Below are 15191 nucleotides of genomic sequence, written 5' to 3'. Positions count from 1 at the left end.
GCCCCACGTTGGTTGGAGAGTTTACTTAAAAAACACAAAACCAGTAAGGAGATTAAATGAATGTGAAATAGGTGATATTTGATGGAGCAGCGATGAAAGAACTTGGACATAGAGTTCTATTTTTTATAAAAAACTAAAGGATATGTGTTCCTAATTATTGGTATGTATACAATTTGGAGTTTCTTGTTTATTTCCTTTAAATTGCATTTTCTGTCTTTTTATTGTTTTGAAGGAGTTCCTTAACATCCAGGATGAAAATCAGCAGTTGAAAAAAGTACATCACGAACAGGAGCAAGCTCTTCAAGAACTTGGCAGCAAACTTAGCGAGTAATTTCTCCTTTTTTTCTTCATCTCTGTAATCATTGACTTGTATAAAGGTATGAATGAGTGTGCCAAACCAAGTAGGAAGAAAAGTTTAAATGTAGAAAAGAAAGATATGAACTATTAAGGAAAATCAAAACCAAACAAAAACCTTAAGGATAAACATGCAAGACTGTGGATTGGAGGGATTTTGTTAAAAGTTGTGTTCAGTTTAGTAAATTTAGCTGTAAACATTTCCTGTAGATAAAAGTTAAGACTCTAATTTCTTCAAATTAGAGAATTCAGAAGTCCATTTAATATATTTTTCCCAGAAAAACAGAAACCAAATTTCCAAACTGTCTGGAGAGATCTTCTTCAGACTGTTTTGAGAAGGAGCTAACATTGTGAGGAGTGGAGAGTGTTTTATGCTACAGTTGGGGCTTAACTTCATACAGCAAGGTTGGTTCTGTTGCAGTGAAGTGTTACTGGGTTCCTAGAAAGACAAGAAGGAGAAATGTTGTTCTTTCTCACACCTTCCTCCTTGTTCCGTGTAGTCTGTGTTTTGGGTTAGCAGCTTCATCTTTGTGCCCTGATAGAACATACTGCCAAGTATCTGAGATAAGCTCAAGAAGGTTTAATTTAGTATTAAATGTATCACTGCCATGTAAAAAAAAAAAAAAAAAAGTGTCACCTTTTTTAACACCGAAGAGTAAGAGTAAGAAAGCTACAGTGCCCATAATCTTGTCACCTATGTAAATCCCTTTGATGTTTTTTATGGTTAGGAAGTTAGTACACCTTAGAACAAAACTGTACCTGAGCATCTCGGCCTTTATGTGGATGTAGTTAGTTACATATATATACCTATATATCATTTGTAAAATTAAACTCAATAGAAATCATAACTAGAATGGAGACTTCATTGCTAAAGATGAGATTTCTTTAAGAAGTCTTGAAACCAGTTTCCGGTTGCCACAGGAAAGAGTAGTTCACTAAAACCACTAAAGGAAATACCAGTTTTCAAAAAGATAAAGCTGTTGGGGCACCTGGCTGGTTCAGTTGTTAGAGCACGAGGCTCTTGATCTCAGGGTCATGGGTTTGAACCCACGTTGGAGGGTAGAGTTGGCTTAAAAAAACAAAACAAAGATAAAGCTATTTTTGTTTCTATCAATTCAAAGAACAATTTGCATTGTGACTCTGATAAGCAAGATTTCAATTCTAATCTGGCATCCACCTAGTGAGCACTTTGACTCGGACCCTATGCTAAGTGTTTATTACTTTATTTCCCATATATTCATTTGACAAATATTAAGCTTGTATTATGTGCCAGGCACTATTCCAAGTGCCAAGTACTCAGCAATGTACAATCCCCACAACAAAAAAATACTTTTATTAAGATCATAAAGGCTTAATATTAAAACAGATTAGAATAGGGGTGCCTGGGTGGTTAAGCATTGGACTTCAGCTCAGGTCATGATCTCATGGTTTGTAAGCACGAGTGTGTAAGCACCGCTTTGTGTGAGCCCTGCTCTCGCTCGCTCTCTCTCCCCTCCCTCTCTCCCTCTCTCCCTCTCTCCCTCTCTCTCTCTCTCTTTCTGCCCCTTGCTCACCTGTGCGCACACACTCTCTCTCTCTCTCAAAAAAGACCCCAAAAAACAAACCCCAAAACAGATTAGAATAGTAAAATGGGAATAACTTTTCACCCATCTCCCATGCAGTGCTAAAGACTGTGGAGTTGTAAACTCGTGATCATTTGAATGTTCAGATAGCTGAATTCATCACTTTTTTTCTTTTGAAGATTTTATTTTTAAGTAGTCTCTACACCCAATGTGGGGTTTGAACCTATAACCCTGAGATCAACAGTTGTGTGCTCTACTGACTGAGCCAGCCAGGCGCCCCTGAATTCACTTTTTTCCCCCCTTTTTCCTTTAGACTGGTTCATTGTTTCTCAAATTTTATTTTGCATGAAAATTACTGCTCAAAGTTGGATATACTCAACAATCTATACTGAACTTTATGCGCTATTTAAGGAATTTTCAAGAGTTATTTTGATTAGGTTTTTTTGCATGTACGGACTGCATGTCTAACCCCTGTGTAAACTACTGTATGCATGTTCTTCTGAAGTTTGTGGTTTTTTTTGTTTTTTTTTTTTTTGTCTTTTTAGGAATATATTAGAGGTTTTTCTGTATCAGTACATACTGATATTCCATAGGATGGATGTGCTATAATTGAAACTGTTTCTAATTTTTTTCTTTTATAAATGATACTGCTGTGAACATCCTTGTATGTACATGTTGATATCTTGATATACTTAAAAAATTTTTTTTAATGTTTATTTATTTTTGAGAGAGACAGAGACAGAATGCAAGTGGGTTAGGGGCAGAGAGAGAGGGAGACACAGAGTCTGAAGCGGGGCTTGAAGTCACAAACTGTGAGATCATGACCTGAGCTGAAGTCAGATGTTCAACCGACAGAGCCACCCAGGCACCCCGATATACTTTAATGAGGATATCTGAAGAGTAATTTCCTAGAGGTGATTGCTGCCCCAGAAAGAATGTGCTTTAAAAAATTCTGGTCATAACAAAACATCCTCCATCCAGTAGTAGGAGAGAATGCCTGTTTTTGCCACTTTGACAGTTGAAATTCTTGTTTTAATTTGTGTTTCTTTAACCATAAGCAAGGTTGAGCATCTATATTTATTTATTTTTTAAGTAATCTCTATTGCCAATATGGGGCTTGAACCCATGACCCTGAGATCAAGAGTCATATGCTCCACCGACTAAACCATCTGTGTGCCCCTGAGTATCTGTATGCATTTGTATTGCATTTGTATTTATAGTTTATTGCCTATTCATATCTTTTGCATATTTTTTGGTTGACTTGCTCATTTTTTTCTTATGGGATTTTAAAAGTTGTACACGGTGTACGTCTTTTTTTTTTTTTTTTTTACCAGTTTGTCTTTTGTCCTTCATTTATGATACATTTTTTTCTCATTAATCTTCAGATTTTTGTGGCGCAGATTTATTAGTTTTCCTCTACTGTTTCTGGGACCATAGTTCATAAGACATGGGTAGGGCCCGTTTTGAGTCAGAACTTATTTTATCTTTCTCAACTGTTGTCCTCTGAGTGGCGAGAATAATTTATCGGGGCTGGATGAGGTGCAGTGGCCCCTGTGAGTTTCCCTGTATCAGTTTATCTGTGAAATGCCTGTTCCTTCTCTTCATCCTCCTGCTCCTGTGATTAGAAGCTATCAGATTGAAATTAAGTAAAAACCGATTCTTCCCTGATACACAGGGTGATGAATATTTGTTACAAAATTTGTTGATAAGGGAGGGACTGAGGTTGGATCAGTACTTTATAATCTTTGCTTCTATTTCACCAGAAGGCTATATATAGACCATTTGGATATTATTTAAAATGGGGAGTGGGAGGGGAAAGGTCATTTGGAATAATAGGAACCAAATTTAATTTTGTTAAAAGGTAAAAGTTATATTTCAGGAAGAATAGTTTTTATTTATTTTAAGTTTATTTGAGAGACAACATGAATGGGGGAGGGGCAGAGAGAGAGAGAGAGAGAGAGAGAGAGAGAGAGAGAATTTCTCCCAAGCAGGATCCATGCTGCCATCGTAGAGCCTGACATGGGGTTCGAACTCATGAACCCATGAGATCATGACCTAAGCCAAAACCAAGAGTTGGATGCGTAACTGACTGAGCCACCCAGGTGCCCCTGGAAAGAATAGTTTTTAAACTTAACATTCAATCATTTTCAAATTATGATTAAACTTAAAAATTAGTATTCATTAGTTTCATCTACCATTTACCAGCTTTGTGACTTAGGGTTATTTAACCCCTTTAAGCCCACTTCTACATTTGTAAATGGGAGAGCTGTAAAATCCCCAAAGGGTTCTTTTTCTAATTAACTGAGAATAAATATGTGAAAGCAGCTAGCACAGTGCCTTTGCTTATCACAACTGGAGTATCATTTTCTTGTCAGATGAGGTTGGATGGGAAAATTACTCTCTAGTGCTCAGTTTCTGAACCTATGATTTTAAATGTAAATGATTAATTTTAACTAGAAAAATACTTTCACTAATGAAATATTTACTCCTATTGGCTTCTTATTGAAGGATTCTTTAAAATAATTTTTGATAGATTTTGAAAGGTTTTAAATGTCCTGAGTGAATTATAGTTGTAGAGAGACTAATTTGAGGGTTGAACAAAATGAAGATAAACTTCATATTTGAAGAAAATGTGGAGCATGAAATGTCAGGGTGGAGTATACAAGGAAGAGAATGTAAACTAATATATCTGTGTTATAATGACAGAGTTTAAAATAAATGAAGGGTCACCTGAGTGGCTTGGTTGAGTGTCTGACTTCAGCTCAGGTCATGATCTCACAGCTTGTGAGTTCAAGCCACGCATCAGGCCCTGTGCTGACAGCTCGGAGCCTGGAGCCTGCTTCAGATTCTGTGCCTTCCTCTCTCTCTGCCCCAACCCACTCGCATTCTGTCTCTGTCTCTCTCAAAAATAAATAAACATTAAAAAAAATTTTTTTTTAAATACATGAAGGGTGATAGCTAACTTTCCCATTAACCTCACCAAGGCCTACATTCTAACAACAAGAATTTTTAGTTTAAGAAAAGAAAATTTCCAGGACTCTTCCAAATGTAGTATTCTGTAAATGATATTCTTTCCACGTAAGCAGACTTACAGATTTGTTTTCTTTCCTCACAAGCAGAGGTTTTGGGATTATCAGAGGCTTGTGGAATTTATGGATGTTTTCCTCTAGAATCGTAATCGTGTCATAATCGATTGTGTCACATTTGTTAGTCTCCTATCTGATTTTGGCCCTTCTCTGTGCTGTCTTCATGCCATGGTCAAATATATTTCACACACTTTAAATTCTTGTTCCTAAATGAAAGCTAATTAAAATATGTAATATAGACATCTGTTTCCTCCCTGTCCAGGACAAAGAGGACATGTTCTTGTACATTGCTTTTATTGGAACTGTAACTGATACTCCTTTCTTTGGGATACTTTGGCAGTTCGTATCAGAGGGGGACAATCTTTACGGTGTCTCTCTCTATATATAGTCCATAGCTGTGAATGAAGGCATTCATAACGATTTATGCAGTGAATGCCATTAAGCTACTTTCATTCCATATTCAATTTTTCTGTGTAGCACAGTTGCTGTTTTGGCCATGATTCCCATCAGCATTAATTTTGTTCAGGCACATTTTGTAGATGTGAATTCAGCCAAGAAAATTTTAGTATTGTGTTTGTACTTTTAAGCTGTGTAATTTTACATTGATTATTCCCATTGTAAAAGTGTGAACTGGGTTAAAAACTAACATTTTTGTTTTTATGTCTTGAACAAAGCATTTGTAGTGTGAAGCAAGTTCCTAATGTTCTACCTCAGGAGCAGAGATGTTAGTTCATGGACCTTTTGATTCAGTAATTTCATTTATAAGTTATCCTGAGAAAAATAATAAAATATTTTGGTCATTCCAATTTTAATGAACAATTTTTGTGGCAAAGAATTTGAGACAAGTTGAAAGTTCAACAGTAGATAATTATATAAACTACTTTATATTTTTCATTGTTTACGACGTAACCACTTAAGATAATGATGTGGCAGATACTTAATAACAGTCAGCTCTCAGCCTTTCAGGAGATATTATTACCTGAAAAGAGCTGTTTATGGAAAATTATATAACTGATGGTTCCATTTAAAATACGTACATACTCATCTCCTCAACATATAGATTATTGTCTCTTGGTGGTGGGATCACAGATAATTACTGCTGTTTGTAATCTGCATGTTCATTAACATGTGTTTTCAAAAGGTGAAAAGTATCACAACTCTATTTTCCTTAATATTTCTATTCTTATCATTCTTTTGCACCTGGTAGAGAAACAGTGTGCGTAATGGTTAGCATGTGGGCTCCAGCGTTATGGAGACCAGGGTTTGAATCCTGCCTTGCGCAGTTACTACCTCTGTGACCTCTTACGGGGGTGAAACCTCATTAGGCTTCATCTTATTGATCTTTATTGTTGTTGTTGTTTTTAACTGATCTTTAAAATAGGGTTTTGGTTTTTTTTTTTAAGATTAAATGAGTATATGCATGTGAAGTTTATAGCAAGGTGTCTGGCACACATAAGCCTACAATAAATGATAGCTTTTATTAATATTGTCATAACCACATGAAAATGCCATATTCTTCTGTTAAAGCAATTTTTAAATTTAAAAAGGACATTTTTGCTTTAGGAAATTTAGAAAACACAGGAAAACAAAATATAATTCTACTAGTCAAAGATGATTAGAATCATGTATGTACAGCTTTGTATTCTATGAAAATCCAATACCTTAATAATGAATTGCTGGATGTTCTATATTTAATGTATTTACTGAAATATGGATCTATTTTATAATCTTTTTAGATCAAAACTTAAAATAGAAGATATAAAAGAAGCCAACAAAGCACTGCAGGTGAGTAGGAAGTGTCTTCCTCAAGTAGGGAAGTATAGATATATGTGACAGTCTCCAACAGAAGGTAAAAAAAGTCCTGTATGAATCTAAGGTATTGTAACTGAGTCCCACGATGTATAGAGGCAGAAGCGCTAAACAGGGAGCTGGGACGATGGGGATCCAGCTCCTCCCTAATATTCCTCTAGAATTAATAATCATGTTGGAAATGACCTTGGAAATAATTTTATCTACTCTCCTACAAAGCATGGCATGACAAAGTGAAACAGTCTTTGACTTTGAGCCCGAGTTCCTATCCTGGTCTGTTACTTATCAGGTTTTGACCTTCAACAAGTCATACGTTTATGGAGTCTGTTTTCTCTTCTGAAATGGCTGGTGAAATGGCCTTATGATTTTGCACGGCGTTGCTTTGAATATTGAGGTTAATATGTGTGAAAAGTGATTAGTACAGTCTATCAGTATATGATTCTGAATGTGTCTGGATACAGGAATCCCTTCTACAACACAGGAGAAAAATGGTCTCTCTGTGAGTACTTCAGTGAGATTGCCTCCTACCACATAGCTTCCCATTTTTTTAATTATTATTTTTTTTAATGTTTATTTACTATTGAGAGACAGAGACAGAGAGAGACGAGCCTGAGCAGGGGAGGGGCAGAGAGAGGGGGAGACACAGAATCTGAAGCAGGCCCCAGGCTCTGAGCTGTCAGCACAGAGCCCGACACAGGGCTTGAACCCACAAACCGCGAGATCGTGACCTGCCGAAGTTGGATGCTTAACCAACTGAGCCACCCAGGAGCCTCATAGCTTCCCGTTTTTAAAAAGTTATTTATTTTGGGAGCCCTTGGGTGGCTCAGTTGATTAAGTGTTTGACATGTGATTTCAGCTCAGGTCATGATGTCATGGTTTGTGAGTTTGAACCCCATGTTGGGCTCTGTGCTGACAATGTGGAGCCTGCTTGGGATCCTCTCTCTCCCTCTGTCCCTCCCCTGCGCATGCTTTCTCTTTCTCTCTCTCTCAAAACAAAATAATACACTTAAAAAAAATTAAGTAATCCCTACACCCAGTGTGGGGCCTGAAGTCACAACCACAAGGTCAAGAGTTGCACGCTCCTCTGACTGAGCCAGCCATGTGCCTCCATTTTGTTTTTTATCAAAAAACATGAAAATGTTACATGTAAATAATTTAAAAGTTAAATTAGTGCTGGGAGGACTTAAAAAAAAAATAGTAGCAGTCTCTTGTTCTTCACCCCCTTGTGCCTTATCCACCCTAGCTCCTGCCATCTGAAGGGAGCTACTCTGAATTCTCTTGGTTATTTCTTCTGGTACTTATCCCCCTATTTCTAAATAATATGCAGTATAATTCACTCATTTATTTAAGACCTATTTTAGATATATATTATTATTTATTTCTTTGAGAGAGAGACAGACAAACAAAGAGAATATCCCCAGCAGGCTCCACGCTGTCAGCACAGAGCCCAAAGCGCGGCTTGAAAACGAACCATGAGATCATGACCTGAGCAGAAACCAAGAGTCAGGTGCTTAACCAACTGAGACACCCAGGTGCCCCTATTTTAGACCTGTCTATTGCCTGGTCAACATGGTAGATGAGGAGTATTTGCTCACTCTCACCTTGGTCTGTTTGCTCTTCACCGTCCTCCCAATATAATTAAGTAAAAGTTTCTGTAGAATTCATTTACTGGATATACTTTATTATGGCTATTGAAATATTCTTTGTTGGGCCATGTGGTATATATTGTGACTATATTTTCTTTCTTGAACTACTTTTTTCCTCTGGAGTTAATAATTGCCTTAAAAGTTTTGTTGTATTTGAACATCAGAGTTTGCTCATACCTTTAAACACCTCTATAATATGCTGATAAAAGTTTTCCACATGGTAAAATGAATCAGGTAATTATTTAATTTTTTTTTTTCCTTGGAGTCCTTCCTCCTGGAGTTCTTTGCTCTCCTGCTCCAGTCTGGTCTGGTTAGCCCTGTCTTGACATTTTCCTTTTCTTCCATTCTCAGAATTCCCTTTACCCTTCTTGAATGTTAGAGCTCCTGTTACCTGAACCCCTTAACTTCTTTCTTGGTTTACTCCCTTGTTTGGGACAACGCATTCTTTGATAGCTTCCTGGAAAATGTTGAATGAAGGTCCATGTTTTAAGAATTTGTGCATCTGCATAGATGCCTTTTATTTTGCTCTCACATTTTTTTGGACGGGTATGGGTGTCTGCCCAACTGTCATTATTTAAACTCTGTAAAATTTTTTTCATTATGACACATGCCATGTATATAACTGTATTCATACAACTTAAAAACGATGGCATACTCTGTGACTTAGTTTATAGGGAGATTACATTCTCCTCTTTACAGTAGTAATTCTCTATTTTGTGTTAACCACTGTTGTTTTTCTTTATAGTTTTATCATTCATGTCTATCTTTATAAAATGTCTAGATTTTTGTTTTTGTATACATATGAAAATGGATTTATTTATATGTGACTTAATTTTTCTTGTCCTTGCTATTGACCTGTTGACTGGTTCTGGGAGGGCTGTCCTCCAGTTTCTTACATTCTGGATTTTATCTGCCGTTTCATAGTAGCACACTTGTTCCTCTGTCCTCTTATTGCCTGTAAACTGGAAGTTAAACCTAAAAGGCTTGGTTAGATTCTGGTGCAGACTTCTCTGAGAATTTTTATCCCTGCTACCATATTTTTAATATTCAGCAGGCCTTATTTATTCGTTTTGCCTTTTAAAATTAGCAATCTGGGGCGCCTGGGTGGCGCAGTCGGTTAAGCGTCCGACTTCAGCCAGGTCACCATCTCGCGGTCCGTGAGTTCGAGCCCCGCGTCGGGCTCTGGGCTGACGGCTCAGAGCCTGGAGCCTGTTTCCGATTCTGTGTCTCCCTCTCTCTCTGCCCCTCCCCCGTTCATGCTCTGTCTCTCTCTGTCCCAAAAAATAAATAAACGTTGAAAAAAAAAATTTTTTTTAATAAATAAAATAAAATTAGCAATCTGCATTTTATCTCTGATGATATTCATTATAGTTTCTTTAAAGTTTTCTTTTGCTACTGCCATTCTGTCTTCTGAATTCCCTTCTTGGGTTTGTTTCTTTGGCTGAAGTACGTCCTGCCTGTCATTCCTTAAATGTTGGAATATCCTCCCATCTCAATAAAGGCACAAAAAATCTTGGAAGTCCTGTGTGTGTTGGCTGGGCGGATGAGAGTGGGTTGTTACGGTAAGCCTCACCATTGAGAAATCTGTTAACTCACAAACTGTTGGCCACCCTCTCCAAATTATGTTAATATCTATAGGACTTTTCTCTGGGGCAGTTGAGTTTCTCCAGAGAAGGATCCTCTAATATCCTGTCTTGGGGGTGTAAGTTGGGCAGCTGACATTTTGGAATTGGACAGAGAATAAAGGCCATGTTTACAGAATGATAGCTTCTAGTTTTGGCTCTGCTTGAAAACTGCTGTTTCCTTGAGGAGGCAACTTCAGCTCTCTGGACAAGTTTTCACATCTGTAAAATGGGAATGGAGTTGCTAATCTCTGAGGTCCCTTCCAGCTGATGCACAAGGCTTGCCCTGCAGTGTACACATACAGCCTTTCTATTTGGGAGACAGGCAGGGTGAATTCAGTCAGATTAAAATAAGATTGGAAGGCCAAGCTCTGATGTCAGAAAGATTAATTCTGAACCTAACGATGCTGCTTTGAAACCTGCTTCACATCAGGCTTGCCATCCCTTAAGGTATAGCTTGGCAGGAAGCAAATCTGCTTCCACTAGGTGACTTTTGGACATTTGGGAAGTCACTTTCCTTTTTAATGGCATTCATCAAGTTGCATTGGATTATTATTTTAAATGTTTTCTTTTTTATTTTTGAGAGAGAGCATGAGTGGGGAAGGGGCAGAGAGAGAGAGGGAGACACAGAATCCAAAGCAGGCTCTAGGCTCCAAGCTGTCAGCAAACAGCCTGATGCTGAGCTCAAACCCACGAACCACGAGATCATGACCTGAGCTGAAGTCGGATGCCTAACCGACTGAGCCACCCAGGTGGCCCACACTGGATTATTTTTGAGTTCTCATCTTGCTTTAAAAAAAAATTCTACAATTCAAATCATTTTTAAAAAATTTTTAAATATTTATTTTTGAGACAAAGCACAAGTAGGGGAGGGGCAGAGAAAGAGACACACACAGCATCCAGAGCAGGCTCCAGGCTCTGAGCTGTCAGCTCTAGTCAACATGGACTAGAACTCACGGACCATGAGATCATGACCTGAGCCAAAGTCGGACGCTCAACCGACTGAACCACCCAGGTGCCCCCAAGTCATTTGATTCTTTACTGGTATTTGATAGTAGCTATCCAGGTTTTTTTCTTTTCTTTAGCTTACTTTAAGAATATATAATACAGGGTGCCTGGGTGGCTCAGTTGATTAAGAATATATAATATATACATGTAATACATATGCAAAATATGTATTAGCTGTTAATTCATAATGCTTCTGGTCAACAGGTTTTTAAATGTAGTTAAACTTTGGGGAGTTCCAGTTATACGTGGATTTTTTGCCTCTGTGGTGGATTGGCACCTCTAACCCCCAAATGGTTCAAGGATCTGCTTGGTTCTTTGGCATTGTGCCTTAGTCTGGGCTATTTTAAAAAGGAACATGTGGTGAGATTAATCAGAAGCACTCAAGTATCTTCTCATTATAAAGCTGGCATCATCTAACAAAGTTGCTTTTGTAGGGAAAAAATGTTCTTAGCCAGGGTCTTGGATGGGTTAAGAATGGGTCAATTTAGAAATTTCAGGTGTCAAGTTAACTCTCACCGGTTAAAGACTACTTACATACATTTTCTACTTATCTACACAGTAGCTATTAAATTTGTTATATAACTTAAGGGAAATTAATAGCCATATAAAACAACATAAGGTGGTATCTAAAATGACTTCAAACGTGATTTCCAAATTCTCTTCAAATTTAAGGACTTATGGTGGTACATGGTATACATTATGCCAAGCTCATGCATTTCATAGTGAAAATGTATCCTTATTGTTGGACTAGATAATGTCCAAGGTTTTTTCTTTTTTTAAAAAAAAAAATTTTTTTTAATGTTATTTTTGAGAGAGGGAGAGACAGAGTGCAAGCTGGGGAGGGGCAGAGAGAGAGAGGGAGACAAAGAATCCGAAGCAGGCTCCAGGCTCCGAGCTGTCTGCACAGAGCTGTCTGCACAGAGCCCGACACAGGGCTCGAACTCACAGACCGTGAGATCATGACCTGAGCCAAAGTCGGATGCTTAACTGACTGAGCCACCCAGGCGCCCCGGTTTTTTCTTTCTTAAAGTGAACTCCCATCAATGGATTTAAAAACAAAAATCATGGAAATGTCCACATACAGTTGTACAGAGAAGTTAACCCAGTTTCAATATTTAACAATATATTGCCAATCTTATTTTATTTATATTCAACCCCTACCCCTTCTTCCTTATCCAGATTATTTTGAAGCAAATCCCATACTTGTTTCTCTCTCCAACTATTTCAGTATTTCTATATATTCCTACAAGAGGTTCTTGGTTGAAAATGTTTTCACATGTAATTTTTATTGTTAACACTTTGAGCATTAATATGTACACTTCTTCCTACTAGGGACTGGTTTGGTTGAAAGACAAAGAAGCAACACACTGTAAACTTTGTGAAAAGGAATTCTCACTCTCCAAGAGAAAGGTAAGGGAGATAGGAAGTGAATCCAAAAGCTTTGGTGCAAACATGTCTTCTAATTTTATTCATTCTTTGATTTTTCCATTTAATAGCACCACTGTAGAAACTGTGGGGAAATTTTCTGTAATGCTTGCTCTGACAATGAACTGCCTTTGCCTTCTTCACCAAAGCCAGTACGGGTTTGTGATTCCTGTCACGCATTGCTGATCCAGAGATGCTCATCTAACTTGCCATAAAACTCCAGAACTAAGTCCTTACGTCTGAAAGTACCTACAATGGATGGTTAATGTATGAACCTGCATATGCTGTGTTTAGACAGTCCTTCTTAAGCAGCTTTCAGATGGTATTAGTTATCAGTTTTATCTTCCACACATTCATGGGAATTAGAAGCTATAGAATAGCTCATTGTTATTCAAGAACTTTCAACAGGGCATGCTTTAACTTTAGCTTAATTCCTCATTAACTTTTAACGCCATTTAAATCATGCAACTTTTAACGCCATTTAAAAGGCCAGATAACAAAGCTCTCACACACACACACACACACACACACACACACACACACACACACACTTGCCTTATTTTGTAAAGGCCTTCTGTAGGGGTGCATATTAATTCTCCGGATTGTCAAGTTGGCATTTGATGATGCCTGTAGTTTTAATGCACTTTAAAGCTTCACAGTTTTCAGAGAAAGATCAGAAATACATTGGACTTTTTGCAAGTATTAATATTCCAACTCAAGACTTTTCCTTAGCTTGCAAAGATTTCAACCCTAACTTTGTCCTTTCTGCCCTACTTCATTTGCCCGTCTTGCATTAGAAAAGGCCAGTACTTTATCCTATAGAATTTCCTTTTGGTCATCCTCTAATCATTAATGTATTTATTAGTATTTCTCAGATACAGTGGTTTAAAGAGGTATTATTTTACCTCAATTTTTTCCTTTGAAAGGAAGTTAAAACTTACCCTCCTTTACCTTTCTTTTTACCAAAAAAAGAAAAAAGTTCTTACAGATCTTTCCATATGCTATACCTGCTAACACTGCTAGTTTTTTCAGGGAGGGCTCATACCTCTTTCAAAAGAAAAATCTGTCCCCAGAAAAAAGGTTTATTAATAGTAAGGGATTACAGGCTCCTGATTGGTTCTCCTCTGAGCATTAAAGGAGAAATCTAAAATAGCTAAACTTTGCCTTTGATAGGACTTGGGTAATTAACTTTATTAGATTTCCATTCTAGTGACTTTTAGGAAGCATTACATCATAGTGATCCACTACTGCAGTTATAAACACAGTGAACTCTTCACCATATAATGAGAACCTCTAAGGCAGGATTCTTTCTGGAACAGATGATCTGGTCTCAGCCCTGCCATGAACACATGAACTATGTCAAGCATGAAAGATTCAGTGAACACTAATCCCATTATACGGCTTGTAGCATACCAAGAATATGTAAAGTTACCCTTGTATGAGTAATCTTTGAATAGCATCACCACTTGGGAGACCCCTCTTAGGTATTTTTAGCCATGCACTTTAAGTCTATGAATCTTTCACACAGTCAGATAGGAATTTATTAATCCCAGGAATATTATAGAGAATTAATCATGACCACTTCCCTCCTACCTAAAATGGTTACTTACTCTGCAGGATCATTTCCTCAGAATATACGTATTTTCACTTGGGTTTAAAAAATGAATTTTCTAAATTGCCAAAGTATGAAACCAGTATTTTACTTGCATTATTTTCTCCATATCCAGTTAGCTTTTGAGGTCTTCAGTTAGAACTGCTGTACAGATTTTTAGGTGGTCTTTCTTGAATGTCGACAGAAATATTGTCAAGAGATGAATTATATTCTTGAACTGTTTTGTATTGATGGGATGAATTAACATTTTTATGATTACTAAAAATGAGAATAAGCAAATATGAAATTTCAAATACTAGGTGTTTATTACTGTGCTTACTAGAACAAATTTTTGAATGTGATTTTGCTTAAATTCCAAGGCTGGCTTCATTCAACAGACCATGATTTTCAGTCCCCTTTAAATTCATTATTCAAAACTCCCATTATCCCCATTGATTTGGGCTTTTTGTATGCAAGCCTTTGGGACAGCAATACAACTTGCTTCATTTAGTTTGGGCTCTTATTTAAAAACTATTACTAAATTTTGGATTTTGTTATAAAACTTAATTTGTACTGCAAAACTTAATTTGTATTGTGAATCTACACTTTCTATTAAGATTTGCCCTCATAGAAACTATTTATGAATCTCACAAACCATTCCGTCTAGCCAGTACTACAGTAATGCTATGGTGGTGCCAAGGAATTGTAATTCTTACTCTGTGATGTTTTAAAACAAAATGTGAATTTTATAAACCAAATAAAAAATATGAAAAATTGCCCTTTGAAAGGCTAACTTGCATTTATGACTTTTATTTCTTGATTTTAATAGGGTAGTCCTGGGAAAATAAAAGCCCATAGGATCTTTAAAGGGTTAAGTGGTATGAGCCTAATACTTAAATGGATAATTAAGGGAGGAGTACAAGCATTAAACAAGTCACTACTCCATTTAAGCTAACACAGCTTCCTTCTCTAACAGCAGAAATCACTCCTTAGGAGTCCCTTTGTCCAGTGTTCACGTAGATACGGCACCTTTTACCAATATGATTTACAATCAGTAACCGACACAAAGCATTCTAGGACAGACCACA

General features: G+C 37.2%; 1 protein-coding gene across 3 annotated transcripts in view; it reads left to right on the top strand.

Annotated features, from left to right (window-relative positions):
- RUFY2 (RUN and FYVE domain containing 2) overlaps positions 1-14896 on the top strand; it is a 49910-nt gene extending 35014 nt beyond the window's left edge. For all 3 annotated transcript variants that reach the window (XM_086679848.1, XM_025917946.2, XM_086679849.1), the window contains exons 15-18: positions 233-327; positions 6739-6787; positions 12420-12497; positions 12584-14896. In XM_086679848.1, the coding sequence (XP_086535974.1) occupies positions 233-327; positions 6739-6787; positions 12420-12497; positions 12584-12727 (366 nt within the window). In that variant the 3' untranslated portion in view covers positions 12728-14896. The remainder of the gene's footprint in view (positions 1-232; positions 328-6738; positions 6788-12419; positions 12498-12583) is intronic.
- Positions 14897-15191: the final 295 nt, after the last annotated feature.

Source organism: Puma concolor, chromosome D2 (assembly GCF_028749965.1).
Source record: "Puma concolor isolate L17-30 chromosome D2, mPumCon1.1.hap2, whole genome shotgun sequence".
Lineage (NCBI taxonomy): Eukaryota > Metazoa > Chordata > Mammalia > Carnivora > Felidae > Puma > Puma concolor.
This window is presented reverse-complemented; position numbering and strand designations above follow the sequence as displayed.